Raw genomic sequence first — 25989 nt, forward strand, 5'->3', positions numbered from 1 at the left:
GGATTTCCCGGCAGTAGCCGTGGCCACCAAGTCTGATAGACCAACTCCAAATAACTCCTCCCCTTTATACGGCAAAACCTCCATGTGACGTTTTGAATCCGCATCGCCTGTCCACTGTCGTGTCCATAAGGCTCTTCTGGCTGAAATGGACATAGCACTCACCCGAGATGCCAGTGTGCAAATATCCCTCTGTGCATCACGCATATAGATAAATGCATCCTTTATTTGTTCTAACGACAGTAAAACATTGTCCCTATCTAGGGTATCAATATTTTCAATCAGGGATTCTGACCAAACTACTCCAGCACTGCACATCCAGGCAGTTGCTATAGCTGGTCGTAGTATAACACCTGCATGTGTGTATATATTCTTTTGAATAACTTCCATCTTTCTATCTGATGGATCCTTAAGTGCGGCCGTCTCAGGAGAGGGTAACGCCACTTGTTTGGATAAGCGTGTGAGCGCCTTGTCCACCTTAGGGGGTGTTTCCCAGCGCGCCCTAACCTCTGGCGGGAAAGGGTATAATGCCAATAACTTTTTTGAAATTATCAACTTTTTATCAGGAGCAACCCACGCTTCATCACACACGTCATTTAATTCTTCTGATTCAGGAAAAACTGTTTGTAGTTTTTTCACACCATACATAATACCCTGTTTTACGGTATCTGTAGTATCAGCTAAATGTAACGTCTCCTTCATTGCCAAAATCATATAACGTGTGGCCCTACTGGAAAATACGTTTGAATTTCTACCGTCGTCACTGGAATCAGTGCCCGTGTCTGGGTCTGTGTCGACCGACTGAGGCAAAGGGCGTTTTACAGCCCCTGACGGTGTTTGAGGCGCCTGGACAGGCATTAATTGATTGTCCGGCCGCCTCATGTCCTCAACTGACTGTTTAAGGGAAGATAAACCATCACGTAATTCCACAAATAAAGGCATCCATTCTGGTGTCGACCCCCTGGGGGGTGACATCTGCATATTTGGCAATTGCTCCGCCTCCACACCAATATCGTCCTCATACATGTCGACACCACGTACCGACACACACCGCAAACTCACAGGGAATGCTCTAATGAAGACAGGACCCACTAGCCCTTTTGGGGAGACAGAGGGAGAGTCTGCCAGCACACACCACAAAGCGCTATATATACAAGGGATATCCTTATATTAAGTGCTCCCTTATAGCTGCTTTAATATATATATATATAGCCATTAATGTGCCCCCCCTCTCTGTTTTACCCTGTTTCTGTAGTGCAGTGCAGGGGAGAGACCTGGGAGCCGTTCTGACCAGCGGAGCTGTGACAGAAAATGGCGCCGTGTGCTGAGGAGATAGGCCCCGCCCCTTTTTCGGCGGGTTCTTCTCCCGCTATTTTTCCAGTCAGGCAGGGGTTAAATATCTCCATATAGCCCCTATGGGCTATATGTGAGGTATTTTTAGCCTTGTATAAGGTTTATATTTGCCTCTCAGAGCGCCCCCCCCCCAGCGCTCTGCACCCTCAGTGACTGCCCAGTGAAGTGTGCTGAGAGGAAAATGGCGCACAGCTGCAGTGCTGTGCGCTACCTTATGAAGACTGAGGAGTCTTCAGCCGCCGGTTTCCGGACCTCTTCACGCTTCAGCATCTGCAAGGGGGTCGGCGGCGCGGTTCCGGGACCGGACTCCACGGCTGGGCCTGTGTTCGATCCCTCTGGAGCTAATGGTGTCCAGTAGCCAAGCAGCAAATCCACTCTGCATGCAGGTGAGTTTACTACTTTCCCCCTAAGTCCCACGTTGCAGTGATCCTGTTGCCAGCAGGACTCACTGTAAAGAAAAAAACCTAAACTAAACTTTCTCTAAGCAGCTCTTTAGGAGAGCCACCTAGATTGCACCCTTCTCGTTCGGGCACAAAATCTAACTGGAGTCTGGAGGAGGGTCATAGGGGGAGGAGCCAGTGCACACCACCTGACCTAGTAAAGCTTTACTTTTTTGTGCCCTGTCTCCTGCGGAGCCGCTATTCCCCATGGTCCTTTCAGGAACCCCAGCATCCACTTAGGACGATAGAGAAAAAAGGAAACGATTACGGTCACATGAGGTCACTGGGAAAGTGCAATGGCCCTCATTCCGAGTTGTTCGCTCGCTAGCCGCTTTTCGCAGCAGTGCACACGCTAAGCCACCGCCCTCTGGGAGTGAATCTTAGATTAGCAGAATTGCGAACGAAGTATTCGCAATATTGCGAAAAGATTTTTCTTTGCAGTTTCTGAGTAGCTCGAGACTTATAGGCCCTACACACTGGCCGATTTTTTGAAAGATATGAACGATCTCGTTCATAAATGAACGAGAACTCGTTCATATCTTTCAGTGTGGAGGCTCCAGCGATGAACGATGCGCTGTCCCGCGCTCGTTCATCGCTGGTCCCCCGTCGGCTGTGCATGCAGGCCAATATGGACGATCTCGTCCATATTTGCCTGCAGTTCTATGGAGCCGCGTGACGGGGGGAGTGAAGAAACTTCACTCCCCCCGTCACTGCCCCCCCTCCGCCGGGTCGCTCGTCGGCCGTATCCGCCATCGGGCAGCTCGGCGGCGGGTCGGCCAGTGAGTAGGGCCCTTTACTCTTCCAGTGCGATCAGTTCAGTGCTTGTCGTTCCTGGTTTGACGTCATAAACACACCCAGCGTTCGCCCAGACACTCCCCCGTTTCTCCAGACACTCGCGCGTTTTTCCCAGAAACGGCAGCGTTTTTTCACACACTCCCATAAAACGGCCTGTTTCCGCCCAGAAACACCCACTTCCTGTCAATCACACTACGATCAGCAGAACGAAGAAAAAACCTCGTAATGCCATGAGTAAAATACCAAACTTCTTAGCAAATTTACTTGGTGCAGCCGCAGTGCGAACATTGCGCATGCGCAGTTAGCGGAAAATCGCACCGATGCGAAGGGAAAGAACGAGCGAACAACTCGGAATGAGGGCCTATGTGTGTTCAGAATGCTCAACAGCTGACTGTCCTCAGATTACACCTTTTTAGTGAAAAGTGCAATACTTTCAATAGTTTTGGGGAAGCAGGGCCTGCATTGCAATCACTATTTTAAAGCAACTTAAAACCAAGCACAATAATGAACTCTTTAATGCAAGTGGCACAACTACGGTCAGCCAAATGTTTCAGTTGATCATCGGGTGAATAACAAAATATTACATTCTCACTTTCTGCTGACACTATTCATGTCAGCATTCGGTTCATATGTATGTTTTGCTAACAGCAAAATGTTTTGGGTTTTTTATTGTATGGCACATACTGTTTTATGCTTAATAGTTCGTACTATTAAGTCAAAATTGTAGGCAACATCCCATCAGTGTTTCAAGTGTTTTCATAGAGGCAGCCAAACACAACATATAAAATAAGAATTTACTTACCGATAATTCTATTTCTCGTAGTCCGTAGTGGATGCTGGGGACTCCGTAAGGACCATGGGGAATAGCGGCTCCGCAGGAGACTGGGCACATCTAAAGAAAGCTTTAGGACTATCTGGTGTGCACTGGCCCCTCCCCCTATGACCCTCCTCCAAGCCTCAGTTAGGATACTGTGCCCGGACGAGCGTACACAATGAGGAAGGATTTTGAATCCCGGGTAAGACTCATACCAGCCACACCAATCACACTGTACAACTTGTGATCTGAACCCAGTTAACAGCATGATAACAGAGGAGCCTCTAGAAAAGATGGCTCACTACAGCAATAACCCGATTTTTTGGTAACAATAACTATGTACCAGTATTGCAGACAATCCGCACTTGGGATGGGCGCCCAGCATCCACTACGGACTACGAGAAATAGAATTATCGGTAAGTAAATTCTTATTTTCTCTAACGTCCTAAGTGGATGCTGGGGACTCCGTAAGGACCATGGGGATTATACCAAAGCTCCCAAACGGGCGGGAGAGTGCGGATGACTCTGCAGCACCAAATGAGAGAACTCCAGGTCCTCCTCAGCCAGGGTATCAATTTTGTAGAATTTTACAAACGTATTTGCTCCTGACCAAGTAGCTGCTCGGCAAAGTTGTAAAGCCGAGACCCCTCGGGCAGCCGCCCAAGATGAGCCCACCTTCCTTGTGGAGTGGGCATTTACAGATTTTTGGCTGTGGCAGGCCTGCCACAGAATGTGCAAGCAGAATTGTACTACAAATCCAACGAGCAATAGTCTGCTTAGAAGCATGAGCACCCAGCTTGTTGGGTGCATACAGGATAAACAGCGAGTCAGATTTCCTGACTCCAGCCGTCCTGTAAACATATTTTCAGGGCCCTGACAACGTCTAGCAACTTGGAGTCCTCCAAGTCCCTAGTAGCCGCAGGCACCACAATAGGTTGGTTCAGGTGACACGCTGAAACCACCTTAGGGAGAAACTGAGGACGAGTCCTCAATTCCGCCCTGTCCGAATGGAAAATCAGATAAGGGCTTTAACAGGATAAAGCCGCCAATTCTGACACGCACCTGGCCCAGGCCAGGGCCAACAGCATGACCACTTTCCATGTGAGATATTTTAACTCCACAGATTTAAGTGGTTCAAACCAATGTGACTTTTGGAACCCAAAAACTACATTGAGATCCCAAAGTGCCACTGGAGGCACAAAAGGAGGCTGTATATGCAGTACCCCTTTTACAAACGTCTGAACTTCAGGGACTGAAGCTAGTTCTTTTTGGAAGAAAATTGACAGGGCCGAAATTTGAACCTTAATGGACCCCAATTTCAGGCCCATAGACACTCCAGTTTTCAGGAAATGTAGGAATCGACCCAGTTGAATTTCCTCCGTCGGGCCTTACTGGCCTCGCACCACACAACATATTTTCGCCAAATGCGGTGATAATGTTTTGCGGTTACATCCTTCCTGGCTTTGATCAGGATAGGGATGACTTCATCCGGAATGCCTTTTTTCCTTCAGGATCCGGCGTTCAACCGCCATGCCGTCAAACGCAGCCGCGGTAAGTCTTGGAACAGACAGGGTCCTTGCTGGAGCAGGTCCCTTCTTAGAGGTAGAGGCCACGGATCCTCCGTGAGCATCTCTTGAAGTTCCGGTTACCAAGTCCTTCTTGGCCAATCCGGAGCCACGAATATAGTGCTTACTCCTCTCCATCTTATCAATCTCAGTACCTTGGGTATGAGAGGCAGAGGAGGGAACACATACACTGACTGGTACACCCACGGTGTTACCAGAGCGTCTACAGCTATTGCCTGAGGGTCCCTTGACCTGGCGCAATACCTGTCGAGTTTTTCCCAACGGTTTATAATCATGTGGAAGATTCCAGCGAAGAATCCTTGCAGCTTCTGCCATTGCCCTCCTGCTTCTTGTGCCACCCTGTCTGTTTACGTGGGTGACTGCCGTGATGTTGTCCGACTGGATCAACACCGGCTGACCTTGAAGCAGAGGTCTTGCTAAGCTTAGAGCATTGTAAATGGCCCTTAGCTTCAGGATATTTATGTGAAGTGATGTCTCCAGGCTTGACCATAAGCCCTGGATATTCCTTCCCTGTGTGACTGCTCCCCAGCCTCGCAGGCTGGCATCCGTGGTCACCAGGACCCAGTCCTGAATGCCGAATCTGCGGCCCTCTAGAAGATGAGCACTCTGCAACCACCACAGGAGGGACACCCTTGTCCTTGGTGACAGGGTTATCCGCTGATGCATCTGAAGATGCGACCCGGACCATTTGTCCAGCAGGTCCCACTGGAAAGTTCTTGCGTGGAATCTGCCGAATGGGATTGCTTCGTAGGAAGCCACCATTTTACCCAGAACCCTTGTGCATTGATGCACTGAGACTTGGCTCGGTTTTAGGATGTTCCTGACTAGCTCGGATAACTCCCTGGCTTTCTCCTCCGGGAGAAACACCTTTTTCTGGACTGTGTCCAGGATCATCCCTAGGAACAGAAGACAAGTCGTCGGAACCAGCTGCGATTTTGGAATATTGAGAATCCAATCGTGCTGCCGCAACACTACCTGAGATAGTGCTACACCGACCTCCAACTGTTCCCTGGATCTTACCCTTATCAGGGAATCGTCCAAGTAAGGGATAACTAAAATTCCCTTCCTTCGAAGGAATATCATCATTTCGGCCATTACCTTGGTAAAGACCCGGGGTGCCGTGGACCATCCATACGGCAGCGTCTGAACGGATAGTGACAGTTCTGTACCATTAACCTGAGGTACCCTTGGTGAGAAGGGTAAATTTTGACATGAAGGTAAGCATCCTTGATGTCCCGAGACATCATGTAGTCCCCTTCTTCCAGGTTCGCAATCACTGCTCTGAGTGACTCAATCTTGAATTTGAACCTCTGTATGTAAGTGTTCAAAGATTTTAGATTTAGAATCGGTCTCACCGAGCCGTCTGGCTTCGGTACCACAACAGTGTGGAATAATACCCCGTTCCCTGTTGCAGGAGGGGTACCTTGATTATCACCTGCTGGGAATACAGCTTGTGAATGGCTTCCAAAACTGTCTCCGTGTCAGAAGGAGACATCGGTAAAGCCGACTTTAGGAAACGGCGAGGGGGAGACGTCTCGAATTCTAATTTGTACCCCTGAGATATCATCTGAAGGATCCAGGGGTCTACTTGCGAGTGAGTCCACTGCGCGCTGAAATTCATTGAGACGGGCCCCCCACCGTGCCTGATTCTGCTTGTAAAGCCCCAGCGTCATACTGAGGGCTTGGCAGAGGCGGGAGAGGGTTTCTGTTCCTGGGAACTGGCTGATTTCTGCAGCCTTTTTCCTCTCCCTCTGTCACGGGGCAGAAATGAGGAACCTTTTGCCCGCTTGTCCATGAAAAGACTGCGCCTGATAATACGGCGTCTTCTCATGTTGAGAGGCGACCTGGGGTACAAACGTGGATTTCCCAGCTGTTGCCGTGGCCACCAGGTCTGAAAGACCGACCCCAAATAACTCCTCCCCTTAATAAGGCAATACTTCCAAATGCCGTTTGGAATACGCATCACCTGACCACTGACGTGTCCATAACCCTCTACTGGTAGAAATGGACAACGCACTTAGACTTGATGCCAGTCGGCAAATATTCCGCTGTGCATCACGCATATATAGAAATGAATCTTTTAAATGCTCTATAGGCAAAAATATACTGTCCCTATCTAGGGTATCAATATTTTCAGTCAGGGAATCAGACCACGCCAACCCAGCACTGCACATCCAGGCTGAGGCGATTGCTGGTCGCAGTATAACACCAGTATGTGTGTAAATACATTTTAGGATACCCTCCTGCTTTCTATCAGCAGGATCCTTAAGGGCGGCCATCTCCGGAGAGGGTAGAGCCCTTACAAGCGTGTGAGTGCTTTATCCCCCCTAGGGGGTGTTTCCCAACGCACCCTAACCTCTGGCGGGAAAGGATAGAATGCCAATAACATTTTAGAAATTATCAGTTGTTATCGGGGGGAAACCACGCATCATCACACACCTCATTTAATTTCTCAGATTCAGGAAAACTACAGGTAGTTTTTCCTCACCGAACATAATACCCCTTTTTGGTGGTACTCGTATTATCAGAAATGTGTAAAACATTTTTCATTGCCTCAATCATGTAACGTGTGGCCCTACTGGAAGTCACATTTGTCTCTTCACCGTCGACACTGGAGTCAGTATCCGTGTCGGCGTCTATATCTGCCATCTGAGGTAACGGGCACTTTAGAGCCCCTGACGGCCTATGAGACGTCTGGACAGGCACAAGCTGAGTAGCCGGCTGTCTCATGTCAACCACTGTCTTTTATACAGAGCTGACACTGTCACGTAATTCCTTCCAACAGTTCATCCACTCAGGTGTCGACCCCCTAGGGGGTGACATCACTATTACAGGCAATCTGCTCCGTCTCCACATCATTTTTCTCCTCATACATGTCGACACAAACGTACCGACATACAGCACACACACAGGGAATGCTCTGATAGAGGACAGGACCCCACTAGCCCTTTGGGGAGACAGAGGGAGAGTTTGCCAGCACACACCAGAGCGCTATATATATATATATACAGGGATAACCTTATATAAGTGTTTTTCCCCTTATATCTGCTGTATCTTTAATACTGCGCGTAATTAGTGCCCCCCCTCTCTTTTTTAACCCTTTCTGTAGTGTAGTGACTGCAGGGGAGAGACAGGGAGCTTCCCTCCAACGGAGCTGTGAGGGAAAATGGCGCCAGTGTGCTGAGGAGATAAGGCCGCCGATAAGGGGGCGGAGCCTATCTCCCGTTTTTCTATGTATTATGGCAGGGGTTAAATGCATCCATATAGCCCAGGAGCTATATGTGATGCATTTTTTGCCATCCAAGGTGTTTTTTATTGCGTCTCAGGGCGCCCCCCCCCAGCGCCCTGCACCCTCAGTGACCGGAGTGTGAAGTGTGCTGAGAGCAATGGCGCACAGCTGCAGTGCTGTGCGCTACCTTATTGAAGACAGGACGTCTTCTGCCGCCGATTTTTCGGACCTCTTCTGCCTTCTGGCTCTGTAAGGGGGCCGGCGGCGCGGCTCTGGGACCCATCCAGGCTGTGCCTGTGATCGTCCCTCTGGAGCTAAAATTCAGTAGCCTAAGAAGCCCAATCCACTCTGCACGCAGGTGAGTTCGCTTCTTCTCCCCTTAGTCCCTCGATGCAGTGAGCCTGTTGCCAGCAGGTCTCACTGAAAATAAAAAACCTAAACTAAAACTTTCACTAAGAAGCTCAGGAGAGCCCCTAGTGTGCACCCTTCTCGTTCGGGCACAGAGATCTAACTGAGGCTTGGAGGAGGGTCATAGGGGGAGGGGCCAGTGCACACCAGATAGTCCTAAAGCTTTCTTTAGATGTGCCCAGTCTCCTGCGGAGCCGCTATTCCCCATGGTCCTTACGGAGTCCCCAGCATCCACTTAGGACGTTAGAGAAAATAAGAATTTACTTACCGATAATTCTATTTCTCGTAGTCCGTAGTGGATGCTGGGAACTCCGTGAGGACCATGGGGAATAGCGGCTCCGCAGGAGACTGGGCACAAAAGTAAAAGCTTTCTGACTAGCTGGTGTGCACTGGCTCCTCCCCCTATGACCCTCCTCCAAGCCTCAGTTAGGATACTGTGCCCGGACGAGCGTACATAATAAGGAAGGATCTTGAATCCCGGGTAAGACTCATACCAGCCACACCAATCACACCGTACAACTTGTGATCTGAACCCAGTTAACAGTATGATAAACGTAGGAGCCTCTGAAAAGATGGCTCACAACAATAAACAACCCGATTTTTATAACAATAACTATATACAAGTATTGCAGACAATCCGCACTTGGGATGGGCGCCCAGCATCCACTACGGACTACGAGAAATAGAATTATCGGTAAGTAAATTCTTATTTTCTCTGACGTCCTAGTGGATGCTGGGAACTCCGTAAGGACCATGGGGATTATACCAAAGCTCCCAAACGGGCGGGAGAGTGCGGATGACTCTGCAGCACCGAATGAGAGAACTCCAGGTCCTCCTCAGCCAGGGTATCAAATTTGTAAAATTTAGCAAACGTGTTTGCCCCTGACCAAGTAGCTGCTCGGCAAAGTTGTAAAGCCGAGACCCCTCGGGCAGCCGCCCAAGATGAGCCCACTTTCCTTGTGGAATGGGCTTTTACAGATTTTGGCTGTGGCAGGCCTGCCACAGAATGTGCAAGCTGAATTGTACTACAAATCCAACGAGCAATCGTCTGCTTAGAAGCAGGAGCACCCAGCTTGTTGGGTGCATACAGGATAAACAGCGAGTCAGATTTTCTGACTCCAGCCGTCCTGGAAACATATATTTTCAGGGCCCTGACTACGTCCAGCAACTTGGAGTCCTCCAAGTCCCTAGTAGCCGCAGGCACCACAATAGGCTGGTTCATGTGAAACGCTGAAACCACCTTAGGGAGAAATTGAGGGCGAGTCCTCAGTTCTGCCCTGTCTGAATGAAAAATTAGGTAAGGGCTTTTATATGACAAAGCCGCCAATTCTGAGACACGCCTGGCTGAAGCCAGGGCTAACAGCATGACCACTTTCCATGTGAGATATTTCAATTCCACAGTGGTGAGTGGTTCAAACCAATGTGATTTTAGGAGACTCAACACTACATTGAGATCCCAAGGTGCCACTGGAGGCACAAAAGGAGGCTGTATATGCAGTACCCCTTTGACAAACGTCTGAACTTCAGGCACTGAAGCCAGTTCTTTTTGGAAGAAGATCGACAGGGCCGAAATTTGAACCTTAATGGACCCTAATTTTAGGCCCATAGATAGTCCTGTTTGCAGGATACGACCCAGTTGAAATTCCTCTGTAGGGGCCTTCTTGGCCTCACACCACGCAACATATTTTCGCCACATGCGGTGATAATGTTTTGCGGTTACATCCTTTCTGGCCTTGACCAGGGTAGGGATGACTTCATCTGGAATGCCTTTTTCCTTCAGGATCCGGCGTTCAACCTCCATGCCGTCAAACGCAGCCGCGGTAAGTCTTGGAACAGACAAGGTCCCTGCTGGAGCAGGTCCTTCCTTAGAGGTAGAGGCCACGGGTCCTCTGTGAGCATCTCTTGAAGTTCCGGGTACCAAGTCCTTCTTGGCCAATCCAGAGCCACGAGTATAGTTCTTACTCCTCTCCGTCTTATAATTCTCAATACCTTGGGTATGAGAGGCAGAGGAGGGAACACATACACTGACTGGTACACCCACGGTGTTACCAGAGCGTCCACAGCTATTGCCTGAGGGTCCCTTGACCTGGCGCAATACCTGTCTAGTTTTTTGTTGAGGCGGGACGCCATCATGTCCACCTTTGGTTTTTCCCAACGGTTTACAATCATGTGGAAGACTTCTGGATGAAGTCCCCACTCTCCCGGGTGGAGGTCGTGTCTGCTGAGGAAGTCTGCTTCCCAGTTGTCCACTCCCGGAATGAACACTGCTGACAGTGCTATCACATGATTTTTCGCCCAGCGAAGAATCCTTGCAGCTTCTGCCATTGCCCTCCTGCTTCTTGTGCCGCCCTGTCTGTTTACGTGGGCGACTGCCGTGATGTTGTCCGATTGGATCAATACCGACTGACCCTGAAGCAGAGGCCTTGCTTGGCTTAGGGCATTGTAAATTGCCCTTAGTTCCAGGATATTTATGTGAAGATACGTTTCCATGCTTGACCACAAGCCCTGGAAATTTCTTCCCTGTGTGACTGCTCCCCAGCCTCTCAGGCTGGCATCCGTGGTCACCAGAATCCAGTCCCGAATGCCGAATCTGCGGCCCTCTAGAAGATGAGCACTCTGCAACCACCACAGGAGAGACACCCTTGTCCTTGGAGATAGGGTTATCCGCTGATGTATCTGAAGATGCGATCCGGACCATTTGTCCAGCAGATCCCACTGAAAAGTTCTTGCATGGAATCTTCCGAATGGAATCGCTTCGTAAGAAGCCACCATCTTTCCCAGGACCCTTGTGCATTGATGCACTGACACTTGTCCTGGTTTCAGGAGGTTCCTGACTAGCTCGGATAACTCCCTGGCCTTCTCCTCCGGGAGAAACACCTTTTTCTGGACGGTGTCCAGAATCATCCCTAGGAACAGTAGACGTGTTGTTGGAATCAGCTGCGATTTTGGAATATTTAGAATCCACCCGTGCTGACGTAGCACCACCTGAGATAGTGCTACTCCGACCTCTAATTGTTCCCTGGATCTTGCCCTTATCAGGAGATCGTCCAAGTAAGGGATAATTAAGACGCCTTTTCTTCGAAGAAGAATCATCATTTCGGCCATTACCTTGGTAAAGACCCGTGGTGCCGTGGACAATCCAAACGGCAGCGTCTGAAACTGATAATGACAGTTCTGTACCACAAACCTGAGGTACCCTTGGTGAGAAGGGTAGATTGGGACATGGAGATAAGCATCTTTGATGTCCAGAGACACCATATAGTCCCCTTCTTCCAGGTTCGCCATCACTGCTCTGAGTGATTCCATCTTGAATTTGAACCTTTTTATGTAAGTGTTCAATGATTTCAGATTTAAAATCGGTCTCACCGAGCCGTCCGGCTTCGGTACCACAAACAGCGTGGAATAATACCCCTTTCCCTGTTGTAGGAGGGGTACCTTGATTATCACCTGCTGGGAATACAGCTTGTGAATAGCTTCCAATACTGCCTCCCTGTCGGAGGGAGACGTTGGTAGAGCAGACTTCAGGAACCGGCGAGGGGGAGACGTCTCGAATTCCAATTTGTACCCCTGTGATACTACCTGCAGGATCCAGGGGTCCACTTGCGAGTGAGCCCACTGCGCGTTGAAATTTTTGAGACGGGCCCCCACCGTGCCTGAGTCCGCTTGTAAAGCCCCAGCGTCATGCTGAAGACTTGGCAGAAGCGGGGGAGGGCTTCTGATCCTGGGAAGAGGCTGCCTGCTGCAGTCTTTTTCCCCTTCCTCTGCCCCAGGGCAGAAATGAGTGGCCTTTTGCCCGCTTGCCCTTATGGGGACGAAAGGACTGAGTTTGAAAAGACGGTGTCTTTTTCTGCTGAGAGGTGACCTGGGGTAAAAAGGTGGATTTTCCAGCCGTCGCCACCAGGTCTGACAGACCGACCCCAAATAACTCCTCCCCTTTATACGGCAAAACTTCCATATGCCGTTTGGAATCCGCATCACCTGACCACTGTCGTGTCCATAAACTTCTTCTGGCAGAAATGGACAACGCACTTACTCTTGATGCCAGGGTGCAAATATCCCTCTGTGCATCTCGCATATATAGTAATGCATCCTGCTCTATAGTCAATAATATACTGTCCCTATCCAGGGTATCAATATTTTCAGTCAGGGAATCCGACCAAGCCACTCCAGCGCTGCACATCCAGGCTGAGGCGATTGCTGGTCGTAGTATAACACCAGTATGTGTGTATATACTTTTTAGGATATTTTCCAGCTTTCTATCAGCTGGTTCCTTGAGGGCGGCCGTATCAGGAGACGGTAACGCCACTTGTTTTGATAAGCGTGTGAGCGCCTTATCTACCCTAGGGGGTGTTTCCCAACGCGCCCTAACCTCTGGCGGGAAAGGGTAGAATGCCAATAATTTATTAGAAATCAGCAGTTTTTTATCGGGGGAAACCCACGCTTTGTCACACACTTCATTTAATTCATCTGATTCAGGAAAAACTATGGGTAGTTTTTTCACACCCCACATAATACCCCTTTTTGTGGTACTTGTAGTATCAGAAATGTTCAAAGCCTCCTTCATTGCCGTGATCATGTAACGTGTGGCCCTACTGGACATTACGTTTGTCTCGTCACCGTCGACACTGGAGTCAGTATCCGTGTCTGGGTCTGTGTCGACCATCTGAGGTAACGGGCGCTTTAGAGCCCCCGACGGTGTTTGAGACGCCTGGACAGGCACTGATTTGCCGGCTGTCTCATGTCGTCAACAGTTTTTTGCAAAGTGCTGACACTGTCACGTAATTCCTTCCATACTACCATCCAGTCAGGTGTCGACTCCCTAGGGGGTGACATCACTATTACAGGCAATTGCTCCGCCTCCACATTTTCCTCCTCATACATGTCGACACAATCGTACCGACACACAGCACACACACAGGGAATGCTCTGATAGAGGACAGGACCCCACGAGCCCTTTGGGGAGACAGAGGGAGAGTTTGCCAGCACACACCAGAGCGCTATATATATGCAGGGATAACCTTATATAAGTGTTTCTCCCTTCTATAGCTGCTGTATATGTATTTTCTGCCAATTAGTGCCCCCCCTCTCTTGTTTTACCCTGATTCTGTAGCAGGACTGCAGGGGAGAGTCAGGGAGCCGTCCTTCCAGCGGAGCTGTGAGGGAAAATGGCGCTTGTGTGCTGAGGAGATAGGCTCCGCCCCCTTTTCGGCTGCCTTTTCTCCCGCTTTTTTTAGGAAAACTGGCAGGGGTTAAATGCATCCATATAGCCCAGGAGCTATATGTGATGCATTTTTTTTAGCCATATAAGGTTTAAAACATGTTTTATTGCGTCTCAGGGCGCTCCCCCCAAGCGCCCTGCACCCTCAGTGACCGGAGTGTGAAGTGTGCTGAGAGCAATGGCGCACAGCTGCAGTGCTGTGCGCTACCTTATTGAAGACAGGAACGTCTTCTGCCGCCGATTTTTCCGGACCTCTTCGCTCTTCTGGCTCTGTAAGGGGGCCGGCGGCGCGGCTCCGGGACCCATCCAGGCTGAACCTGTGATCGTCCCTCTGGAGCTAATGTCCAGTAGCCAAGAAGCCCAATCCACTCTGCATGCAGGTGAGTTCGCTTCTTCTCCCCTTAGTCCCACGATGCAGTGAGCCTGTTGCCAGCAGGTCTCACTGAAAATAAAAAAAACCTATTTAAAACTTTTACTCTAAGCAGCTCTGGAGAGCTACCTAGCATGCGCCCTTCTCGGCCGGGCACAAAAATCTAACTGAGGCTTGGAGGAGGGTCATAGGGGGAGGAGCCAGTGCACACCAGCTAGTCAGAAAGCTTTTACTTTTGTGCCCAGTCTCCTGCGGAGCCGCTATTCCCCATGGTCCTCACAGAGTTCCCAGCATCCACTAGGACGTCAGAGAAATAAATAATAAGCTTACAGTTGCCAAAAATAGCATTTTAAGTAAGCAAAGGGAAATGCAACAGGTCTGACAGAATATATAATTATGATCACGCACATGACTAAAGCACGCAGCTGCGACAGCGACAGACCTCCCAGCTAATCCATCTCTGGCCTGATCTGTATGGCTAAACTGGAGTGGAACCTAATACACGGGACAAGGCGGGAGGGCGTCCAGAGCCAAGTCATTCCTGGAAGTGCAGTTTAGCAGCACCATGTGAGGGGGGCATACTCCCATAGTACACCCAGTGCCAGGCAAGTCTGATGGAAAGCCACAAGATGTACACAGACTGATGCCTGCTGCCTGGGGACCTGCAATGCATGGCACTAATACACTGTATCCCTGCACAACTCTGCGTGTCCCCAGGTGATCAACCTGCAGGCTGAGCACTCACCTTAGGGAACCAGGCCTTCTTCTCCAGGTCCCATTCATACTCCGTGCCATCAGAGGGGTCCTTAAAGGTGTAAGGGTCCTGACCGTGATCCGTATCTGGGTTCCCGTACAGCTGCTGGAGCCGCAGCTGCTCGTAAAAAGCTTCGTTACTGTCCATGTCCGCGCTGGTGCCAAAGGCTGATAGGAAGAATACTAATCCACAACACGGGTACTTGGGAGTATGGAGCCACCGTACTTTCCAGATGGACCCTGCGCAGGCTCAGTGGACCGTCGCTCACGCGCGTGCGTAAATCCCGGACAGGCGCGACACCATCACGTGACCCACAGCGCGCTTTCCTAGGCTACATTGTGTACAATACATCAAGGAGCTGGGTTGGGCATGGAGGCTCTGCTCCTGCGCAGAGGCGACAACACGGCAGCTATTGTGGAACTTAAGAACGTGTCTGCTGCTCAGTGCGCAGACCGCAGAGCCGTTGGCGGCTACGGAAGCGTCCATTTTGTTGGAGACGATTATTTGTATCGATGTGATGATGGCTGAGGTTGTGCAGTGAAGTATAGTGCAGGGAATGTTATGAGCACACTGGTTTAAGGTTAAGCTCTCGATTTAGTGGCGTTTGATGTTCGGGAATGTTGCAGTGTAGTAATAAAAATGAGCATATTGTAGCGATGGACCCCAAGCATCGATGCTCCTGAAACATTTATGTTTTGAGACCGATGTTTTGTATGTTTGTGCGCATGTGTATGGTTTTGTGGGGGTAGAGGCGATTCATGGGTAGTGGATATGGTCGTTAGGTCGACAGTCATCAGGTCAACCATTAAAGGTCGACATGAGTTTTTTTTTATTTTATTTTTTTGCATTTTTTCATACTTAACGATCCACGTGGACTACGATTGGAACGGTAACCTGTGCCGAGGGGAGCGAGACACCTTGCCCGAAGCATGGCGAGCCATGCGAGGGGACACAGTGCACTAATTGGGGTTCCCCGTCATTTTCCGAAGAAAATGACGCCAAAAACAGTAAAAAAAACCATGTCGACCCATTGTCCCTGTCGCCTTCCATGGTCGACTTAATGACTGTTGACCTAAGTTGTGTCTATCCAACGACCCATACCCGACAGCCCAATATTTCAACTGTATCGATAATTAGGCCACAGCCTATGTGTCGCTATAACAGCGCAGTGTACTGAAAATTGCTCGACTGCGATTTTTGGTACACTGCGATCCAAGGTGAATAACCCCCTCTATTTGCCCACCATGTGGTGATTGCATGGAGAGGAGGATATTGGCGGTTATTGACAGATGGATGCAGATCTTGCTTCCGCAGCAAAATCTGCATACATATACTCATGCTGGGGGCTGCCCAGCATAGGGCAAGGACACCAAGCATGTGTGGCACCGCCTCACGATGCATTCACAATTTAATTGCGAATGCATCAAATAGAGGTCGACCCCTGCCTGCACAGCCTGGTTCCATACGCAGGAAACGCAGGTGATGTCATTGGCGGCCGGTCCCCAAAAATGTCAGTGACGCCTGCATTTCCTGATCTCCGCCCCGCCAATGACGAGTCATCGCCCCCGGACGCCCCGTCGCCTGCCAATCACCATGCATTCGCATCCTTCCGGGATGCGATTGCATGGGGAAGGGTCACGCATGCGCACTATAGCCGGTGCGCACACCCTATGGATGCGGCTGCGTCCATCTCTGAATAGGGCACATTGGCCCCCATTTACCAAGTAACTTCTGGTGTGGTGTTATTTTCTGATTTCGCTTACTGTGGTATATTGGGTACATGCTTATCTATTTAAAATTATCTAATCCCACGGCGAGCTGCAGCACAAATTCACCCGTCAGCGTTGCTGGTTTCACTCCAGCAGCGCTGACGAATGATCTTTACCCTACATACTGCGCATGCGCCATCCTATGCAAATTCCCGGCACATGTACAGTAATCTCTTATGGATGCCGCTGCCATTATGGGACTGCAACCTGACAGAACAATGCAGGCTTCCGGCTAGCTATTTCCATAGAAACCTGGCATGCTGGGATTACTTGTGGGAGCCGGGGGGGCAGCGCAGGACAACCACCGCTGCAGCGGTGTTTTAACAGTGTTGCAGACTCTGTACTGGTACCAGGGGGTCATAGCAGGGGGGGAGCACACCAGCGGTAGCGCCGCTGCACATCTATAAGATTATACACATATTTTCACACACTGCGTTGCTGTGTTGTGTGTGCTGCTCTCCGTTTCTCTGTGTAACTCCAAGGGCTCTCTAGGGTCTGTGGGGAGGTGTTTTTTCAGTGAACTGCGCTGTATTACAGTTGTGTAAATATGTCTGTTGACATGGTTATGTGGGCTGTTTGTAACTCTACCCCTTCTTCAGCGGGGTCCCTCATTGTCACAATCCTGACTGTAGGTTTCATATTTGGTGACTTACCCCTGCCATCTGTCCCGGATCCTGTGTCTTTTTTAAACAGGTTGTCAGCTCTGAGTTTTCCTGAGTTCTCTGCCTGAAAGGTAATAGTTAATTAGCTCCATCTGTGGTGATCTCCTGTGTGAGGCTGAATTCAGTAATCTGAAGTTTAGGCCTAAAAGCCAGCATCCTATGTTTTGCAGAAGTTCAGGCTTCAGTGTTCTCTCGGCCTGCTAGGCCTCATTCTACATCACAGCCTTGGCTAGAGTAGTCACATGACAGTGACTGTTCACCTGACCCAGAGTTGTTCAATCCTCTGCCAGCCTGAGACTCTCTGCATCACCTAATCCTGCTCACCAATCACCAAGGACCAGGAAGTATAAATCAGGAGGCTGAGTTAGAAACTGGGCCAGTTCCTCGTGTCACACACAGCTATGTGTGAGCCTTAATGCTGAGCTCCCTAAAGTTGTGATCTCCAGAGCTCCCGTATCCCTGTGGCCTCAGTGCCTCAGTACCTCAGTGCCTTAGTGCCTCAGCACCTCCGTGCCTCTGCACCTCCGTTCCTCAGCACCTCCGTGCTTCCAGCATCTCCGTGCTTCCAGCATCTCCGTGACTCAGCACTTCGTGCCTCCAGTACCTCCGTGCTTTCAGCACCCCGTGCCTCAGCACCTCCGTGCCTCCAGCACCCCTGTGCCTCCAGCACCCCTGTGCCTCCAGCACCTCGTGCCTCAGCACCTCCGTGCCTCAGCACCTCCGTACTGCCAGCACCCCAGTGTCTCTACGCACCCCAGTGTCTCTACGCACCCCAGTGTCTCTACGCACCCCAGTGTCTATTCGCACCCCAGTACCTCCAAGCACCTCAGTGCGTCCAAGCACTTCCGTGCCTCCTAGTACCTCAGTGTCTCCAAGCGCCTCCGCGCCTCCTAGCACCTTAGTGTCTCCAAGCATCTCAGTGTCTCCAAGCACCCAGTGCACTTTAGCGCAGTTGTACCTGGTATCTTCACTGATTCATCAGCGCCTTTCCAGTTCTGTCTTTCAGGAGACCTTCAGCGTCCACACGTGCCTCCTGTCTGACGACCTAATCCTGCATGAGGAGAACCTAGATTCGGCCATCTCTGCTGCGGTTCCTCTTCCCAGTCACCGGAAGAAACCCACGAGTCCACAACACTCCCAAACCAGGTCAGTGGTATTATTCATATAATCCTCCAGTCGCCCGCACAGACTTCACTAACACCGGGTTCACAAAACCTCAGTCATGACAGTAGGAACTGGCCACATGGACCCAGCTGAAAGTGTTTGTCTGACGCAGGACCTCCTAAGCAATATTGCACGACGCTTGGAAGGTCTGGAGTCGACTCAGCATCAATTAGCACAGTTTAAAATACAATACACTTTGGTATAACAATAGCGCTGATATCAATGATCACACACAGAGTCAGCTTACATCAATAATGATATTCCACTTGATCGGTCACAAAATACGCTATGCGTAGCAATCCGCTGGTGGATTTATTCACCTCTTGTAGAGGAAGGGATTCACCTTCAAATAATCCAAAAACAAATGGACATGGTGCAAGTACAGCCAAGTAATTTGGATTAAAGGTGATTTTAATAAAAACAACTCACAAACAGAGAAAAGAAATAGGCATATAACCACTTTTGTGGGTTAGGGACATACAACCAGGTATCCACACTGTTATCCTCCCAGTTTGTTTTCAAGTAAGCAGATCAGAGTTCCGCTGGTGGATTTATTCACCTCTTATAGAGGAAGGGATTCACCTTCAAATAATCCAAAAACAAATGGACATGGTACAAGTACAGCCAAGTAATTTGGATAAAAGGTGATTTTAATAAAAACAACTCACAAACAGAGAAAAGAAATAGGCATATAACCACTTTTGTGGGTTAAGGACATACGACCAGGCATCAACACTGTTACCCTCCCAGTTTGTTATCAAGGAAGCAGATCAGAGTTCCGGAATCTCGAATCCACTGGTAACAGGAAGCTGAAATGGTCCAGCAGTAGTCCCCAGAAATCGTCAGTCACCACGCCTGAAGCTTTTCGGACCTTAGTCCTTCATCAGAGGCATGGTGGCTGACTGAATAGATTCTCCTTAAATACCCTATCTAATTAAATGGAACTAGCTACACATGTTAATTCTAATCAAAATTAGTCCGTTTCCGCTGATCCTCTTGCGGAAATGACGATCGCGGTGATTTACCGGAACCGGAAGTGCGTCATTTGCGTTCCACGATGCGTTCCATCTCCGGAAAAACCGGAAATTAGACTTTTTTTGTCCCAGAGTGCGTTCCAGATGTCCATTTTGTAGTATTGCTGTGGGATTATTGTTCATAAGGTCCTTATAGTGTCCATAATGCAAGTAAGATCCGCAGTGGTATATCCCCAAAAAATAAACAAAACATAAAAGTGTATTAAAACAATGAAAGTTAAAACAATATTCATAAAAACCATTTGAGTTCAAACTCAGAGTTCAAGCCATTAGGGATTAATGAATTAAGTTTAAAAATCCATTTCATCTCCGCCTTGGCTAGATTAATCTCTGCGTTTCGATGCCTCCAATTGGGGGTGATTGCTTGGATTCCCATAAAAAGATTTAAATATTTCGGATTACATTGGTGTACCTTTTTAAAATGCATAGATACTGAATGGGTTTCTAACCCCTTTTTTATATTATATGTGTGTTCGGCTAGGCGTGTTTTCAAATTCCTACTTGTCTTGCCGATATAGAATAGGTTACAGGTACATGATAAAACATATACAACATTCTTTGTATTGCAAGTAATAAAATTATGGATATGAAATTTCTCCCCATTGACCTCAAATTCTTTTTGTTTGCTTGGGCCCTTTACCAACCGGCACATGGGGCATAGGCCACATCTATGAAAACCATGGCTCCTCGTGCTGGAGCGCTTCGTATCATTCATAGCACTATGTACCAGTTCATCCTTAATATTTTTGGCTCTTCTATATGTAAATAGAGGCCTATCAGGGATCTCCTTTCCCAAAATAGGGTCCTCTTTTAAAACTCTCCAATGTTTTTTGAAAATAGACTCAATTTCCCTATGTTGGATATTGAAGTCACTAATAAAATTCCAAGTATGAGGATGGCTCTCTGAATCTTGAGCTTTTTTTATCCAAAAGGGACTTCCTATCTACAGATTCCAATCGCAGTTTGGAAGATAGCAACTCTTCCTGCTTATATCCCTTCTCAAGGAATCTCCCACTCATTTCACTAATCTGTTGTTCACGAATACTTTCTTCGGTACAAATACGTTTTACTCTTAAAAACTGGCCATAGGGGATACCATCGAGCCAGTTTTTATGGTGAAGGCTACTTTTCTCTATATAACTGTTAGAATCAGTTTCCTTTCTATATAATAATTAATTAATATAGAGAAAAGTAGCCTTCACCATAAAAACTGGCTCGATGGGATCCCCTATGGCCAGTTTTTGGAATCTGTAGATAGGAAGTCCCTTTTGGATAAAAAAGCTCAAGATTCAGAGAGCCATCCTCATACTTGGAATTTTATTAGTGACTTCAATATCCAACATAGGGAAATTGAGTCTATTTTCAAAAAACATTGGAGAGTTTTAAAAGAGGACCCTATTTTGGGAAAGGAGATCCCTGATAGGTCTCTATTTACATATAGAAGAGCCAAAAATATTAAGGATGAACTGGTACATAGTGCTATGAATGATACGAAGCGCTCCAGCACGAGGAGCCATGGTTTTCATAGATGTGGCCTATGCCCCATGTGCCGGTTGGTAAAGGGCCCAAGCAAACAAAAAGAATTTGAGGTCAATGGGGAGAAATTTCATATCCATAATTTTATTACTTGCAATACAAAGAATGTTGTATATGTTTTATCATGTACCTGTAACCTATTCTATATCGGCAAGACAAGTAGGAATTTGAAAACACGCCTAGCCGAACACACATATAATATAAAAAAGGGGTTAGAAACCCATTCAGTATCTATGCATTTTAAAAAGGTACACCAATGTAATCCGAAATATTTAAATCTTTTTATGGGAATCCAAGCAATCACCCCCAATTGGAGGCATCGAAACGCAGAGATTAATCTAGCCAAGGCGGAGATGAAATGGATTTTTAAACTTAATTCATTAATCCCTAATGGCTTGAACTCTGAGTTTGAACTCAAATGGTTTTTATGAATATTGTTTTAACTTTCATTGTTTTAATACACTTTTATGTTTTGTTTATTTTTTGGGGATATACCACTGCGGATCTTACTTGCATTATGGACACTATAAGGACCTTATGAACAATAATCCCACAGCAATACTACAAAATGGACATCTGGAACGCACTCTGGGACAAAAAAAGTCTAATTTCCGGTTTTTCCGGAGATGGAACGCATCGTGGAACGCAAATGACGCACTTCCGGTTCCGGTAAATCACCGCGATTGTCATTTCCGCAAGAGGATCAGCGGAAACGGACTAATTTTGATTAGAATTAACATGTGTAGCTAGTTCCATTTAATTAGATAGGGTATTTAAGGAGAATCTATTCAGTCAGCCACCATGCCTCTGATGAAGGACTAAGGTCCGAAAAGCTTCAGGCGTGGTGACTGACGATTTCTGGGGACTACTGCTGGACCATTTCAGCTTCCTGTTACCAGTGGATTCGAGATTCCGGAACTCTGATCTGCTTCCTTGATAACAAACTGGGAGGGTAACAGTGTTGATGCCTGGTCGTATGTCCTTAACCCACAAAAGTGGTTATATGCCTATTTCTTTTCTCTGTTTGTGAGTTGTTTTTATTAAAATCACCTTTTATCCAAATTACTTGGCTGTACTTGCACCATGTCCATTTGTTTTTGGATTATTTGAAGGTGAATCCCTTCCTCTATAAGAGGTGAATAAATCCACCAGCGGAACTCTGATCTGCTTACTTGAAAACAAACTGGGAGGATAACAGTGTGGATACCTGGTCGTATGTCCCTAACCCACAAAAGTGGTTATATGCCTATTTCTTTTCTCTGTTTGTGAGTTGTTTTTATTAAAATCACCTTTAATCCAAATTACTTGGCTGTACTTGCACCATGTCCATTTGTTTTTGGATTATTTGAAGGTGAATCCCTTCCTCTACAAGAGGTGAATAAATCCACCAGCGGATTGCTACGCATAGCGTATTTTGTGACCGATCAAGTGGAATATCATTATTGATGTAAGATGACTCTGTGTGTGATCATTGATATCAGCGCTATTGTTATACCAAAGTGTATTGTATTTTAAATTGTTTTGAGACTGGTGAGGAGTCTCATTTTAGGTATACCAAAGCTGCAGGTGTTTATTGGCGCGGTGTGTGAATTAAATCCTTGTATTGATCAATTAGCACAGTGTCTGCAGCTAAATTCTTTCTCCAGAGATTCTCTGACCCTCTGCACTAAGACTCCTGACCAACTGCAGATTTTCTTCCAGATGTTATTACAGTTACAAGAACTTTTGTCTAGTATTCTTTCTGTGATGCCTGATCTCTTCAGGAATACTACCAACGTTGTTGATCCTGTTTTGTCCCATCCAGTTAATAGAGTCTCTTCCTCTGTGCAAGGAAAAGTTGTTCATCAGAGCTATCCACGGCCCAAACTCTCTGAAGCTGAACGCCAGCGGCGTAGGGAGCTACACCTCTGTCTTTACTGTGGAAATTCCGGTCATTTTGTTAAAGATTGCATTCTTCGTAAGCCAGGGAATGGTGACAAATCTCAGTTTCACAGTGCTCATGTCTACAAGTCATCCACAGTAGCCGATCCTGCTACTGCTGACGGGTATCAAGATGGCTACTCTGAAAGAGACTCAAATTTATGACTGGGGTCCGGTGATTAAAAGACCTTATCCCAAGTTGGGTGTCCAGAGAAGAATATTCAAGCCATTTAGAGTCACAGAGGAGTCCGTGTCTTCAGCCCAAGGAGGGGCATCCGTGTCTTCAGCCCAAGGAGGGGCATCCGTGTCTTCAGCCCAAGGAGGGGCTTCCGTGTCTTCAGCCCAAGGAGGGGCGTCCGTGTCTTCAGCCCAAGGAGTGGCGTCCGTGTCTTCAGCCCAAGGAGTGGCGTCCGTGTCTTCAGCCCAAGGAGTGGCGTCCGTGTCTTCAGCCCAAGGAGTGGCGTCCGTGTCTTCAGCCCAAGGAGTGGCGTCCGTGTCTTCAGCCCAAGGAGGGGCATCAGTGTCTTCAGCCCCAGTGAGGGGTTCAGAGCATCCAGCCCCAGTGAGGGGTTCAGAGGGTCCAGCCCCAGAGAGTCTACAGAGCGCTGCCCAGCCAGAGAGTCTACAGAGCGATGCCCAGCCAGAGAGACTACAGAGCGCTGCCCAGCCAGAGAGACTACAGAGCGCTGCCCAGCCAGAGAGACTACAGAGCGCTGCCCAGCCAGAGAGACTACAGAGCGCTGGCCAGCCAGAGAGACTACAGAGCGCTGGCCAGCCAGAGAGACTACAGAGCGCTGGCCAGCCAGAGAGACTACAGAGCGCTGGCCAGCCAGAGAGACTACAGAGCGCTGGCCAGCCAGAGAGACTACAGAGCGCTGGCCAGCCAGAGAGACTACAGAGCGCTGGCCAGCCAGAGAGACTACAGAGCGCTGGCCAGCCAGAGAGACTACAGAGCGCTGGCCAGCCAGAGAGACTACAGAGCGCTGCCCAGCCAGAGAGACTACAGAGCGCTGCCCAGCCAGAGAGACTACAGAGCGCTGCCCAGCCAGAGAGACTACAGAGCGCTGCCCAGCCAGAGAGACTACAGAGCGCTGCCCAGCCAGAGAGACTACAGAGCGCTGCCCAGCCAGAGAGACTACAGAACGCTGCCCAGCCAGAGCGACTACAGAGCGCTGCCCAGCCAGAGAGACTACAGAGCGCTGCCCAGCCAGAGAGACTACAGAGCGCTGCCCAGCCAGAGAGACTACAGAGCGCTGCCCAGCCAGAGAGACTACAGAGCGCTGCCCAGCCAGAGAGACTACAGAGCGCTGCCCAGCCAGAGAGACTACAGAGCGCTGCCCAGCCAGAGAGACTACAGAGCGCTGCCCAGCCAGAGAGACTACAGAGCGCTGCCCAGCCAGAGAGACTACAGAGCGCTGCCCAGCCAGAGAGACTACAGAGCGCTGCCCAGCCAGAGAGTCTACAGAGTGCTGCCCAGCCAGAGAGTCTACAGAGTGCTGCCCAGCCAGAGAGTCTACAGAGGGCAGCCCAGCCCCGTGAAGAGGGGGCTCTTGCTTCAGCCCAGCCCCGTGAAGAGGGGGCTCTTGCTTCAGCCCAGCCCCGTGAAGAGGGGGCTCTTGCTTCAGCCCAGCCCCGTGAAGAGGGGGTTCTTGCCTCAGCCCAGCCCCGTGATGAGGGGGCTCCTGCCGGTCCAGCTATATTCCAGGCTCCACCTGGTCAGTCCGTCCCGGTTCCAGCCGGTCCAGCAATACTCCAGGCCCAGCCTGGTCAGTCCGTCCCGGTTCCAGCCGGTCCAGCAATACTCCAGGCCCAGCCTGGTCAGTCCGTCCCGGTTCCAGCCGGTCCAGCAATACTCCAGGCTCTGCCTGGTCAGTTCGTCCCGGTTCCAGCTGGTCCAGCAATACTCCAGGACCAGCCTGGTCAGTCTCCTTTGGCCCCAGCCAATTCAAGTATCCTCGGATCCAATCCAGTACTACTCGTCCAGCCAAAGATTTCTCCAGTTCCAGCCTCTAAGTTTTCGTCTGATGGTTTACCACCTATTTACTTTGATGGAGATTTATTGCAATATGCCGCTGTGGTTGAACAATTTCTCTCTCTGATGGAGTCTGATCCTTCAGGTGCAGTAACTCCTTCCAACGTTACTCGATATCTGTTCCTGGCATTCAGAGGAAGAGCTTTGGAGTGGGCCAACATGCTCTTTGAGAGTAATGATCCTGTGTTCCATGACTTACAGACTTTTAGTAATGCTGTGGTTAAAGAATTTAGTCCTAAACCTTTGGAATCTGACTCGGTAAAAAATCATGCTCTAAAGGGAATGCAGAAGGAAGTTTGTGCTGTCCTCCCAGGGATAATCTAAGAATCTCCTTCGGACATTCCGCTGTCCTTGGTTAAAACCAAATATTCCCGTAAGAAGAAGAGGCATCAACGAAGGTCCTAAATTCTTCTGTATGAATTTCTCAAGTTCCTCTAAGATTCAAGATGGGTGTCCGGAGTCCACCCTTGAAGAGGGGGATACTGTCACAATCCTGACTGTAGGTTTCATACTTGGTGACTTACCCCTGCCATCTGTCCCGGATCCTGTGTCTTTTTTAAACAGGTTGTCAGCTCTGAGTTTTCCTGAGTTCTCTGCCTGAAAGGTAATAGTTAATTAGCTCCATCTGTGGTGATCTCCTGTGTGAGGCTGAATTCAGTAATCTGAAGTTTAGGCCTAAAAGCCAGCATCCTATGTTTTGCAGAAGTTCAGGCTTCAGTGTTCTCTCGGCCTGCTAGGCCTCATTCTACATCACAGCCTTGGCTAGAGTAGTCACATGACAGTGACTGTTCACCTGACCCAGAGTTGTTCAATCCTCTGCCAGCCTGAGACTCTCTGCATCACCTAATCCTGCTCACCAATCACCAAGGACCAGGAAGTATAAATCAGGAGGCTGAGTTAGAAACTGG

General features: G+C 48.8%; 1 protein-coding gene across 1 annotated transcript in view; it reads right to left on the bottom strand.

Annotated features, from left to right (window-relative positions):
• HTATSF1 (HIV-1 Tat specific factor 1) overlaps positions 1-15349 on the bottom strand; it is a 164499-nt gene extending 149150 nt beyond the window's left edge. The window contains exon 1 of the mRNA XM_063937436.1: positions 14956-15349. Coding sequence (XP_063793506.1) covers positions 14956-15111 — 156 coding nt within the window. The 5' untranslated portion in view covers positions 15112-15349. The remainder of the gene's footprint in view (positions 1-14955) is intronic.
• Positions 15350-25989: the final 10640 nt, after the last annotated feature.

The sequence above is a fragment of the Pseudophryne corroboree genome, chromosome 8 (assembly GCF_028390025.1).
Source record: "Pseudophryne corroboree isolate aPseCor3 chromosome 8, aPseCor3.hap2, whole genome shotgun sequence".
NCBI classification, from domain to species: Eukaryota; Metazoa; Chordata; class Amphibia; order Anura; family Myobatrachidae; genus Pseudophryne; species Pseudophryne corroboree.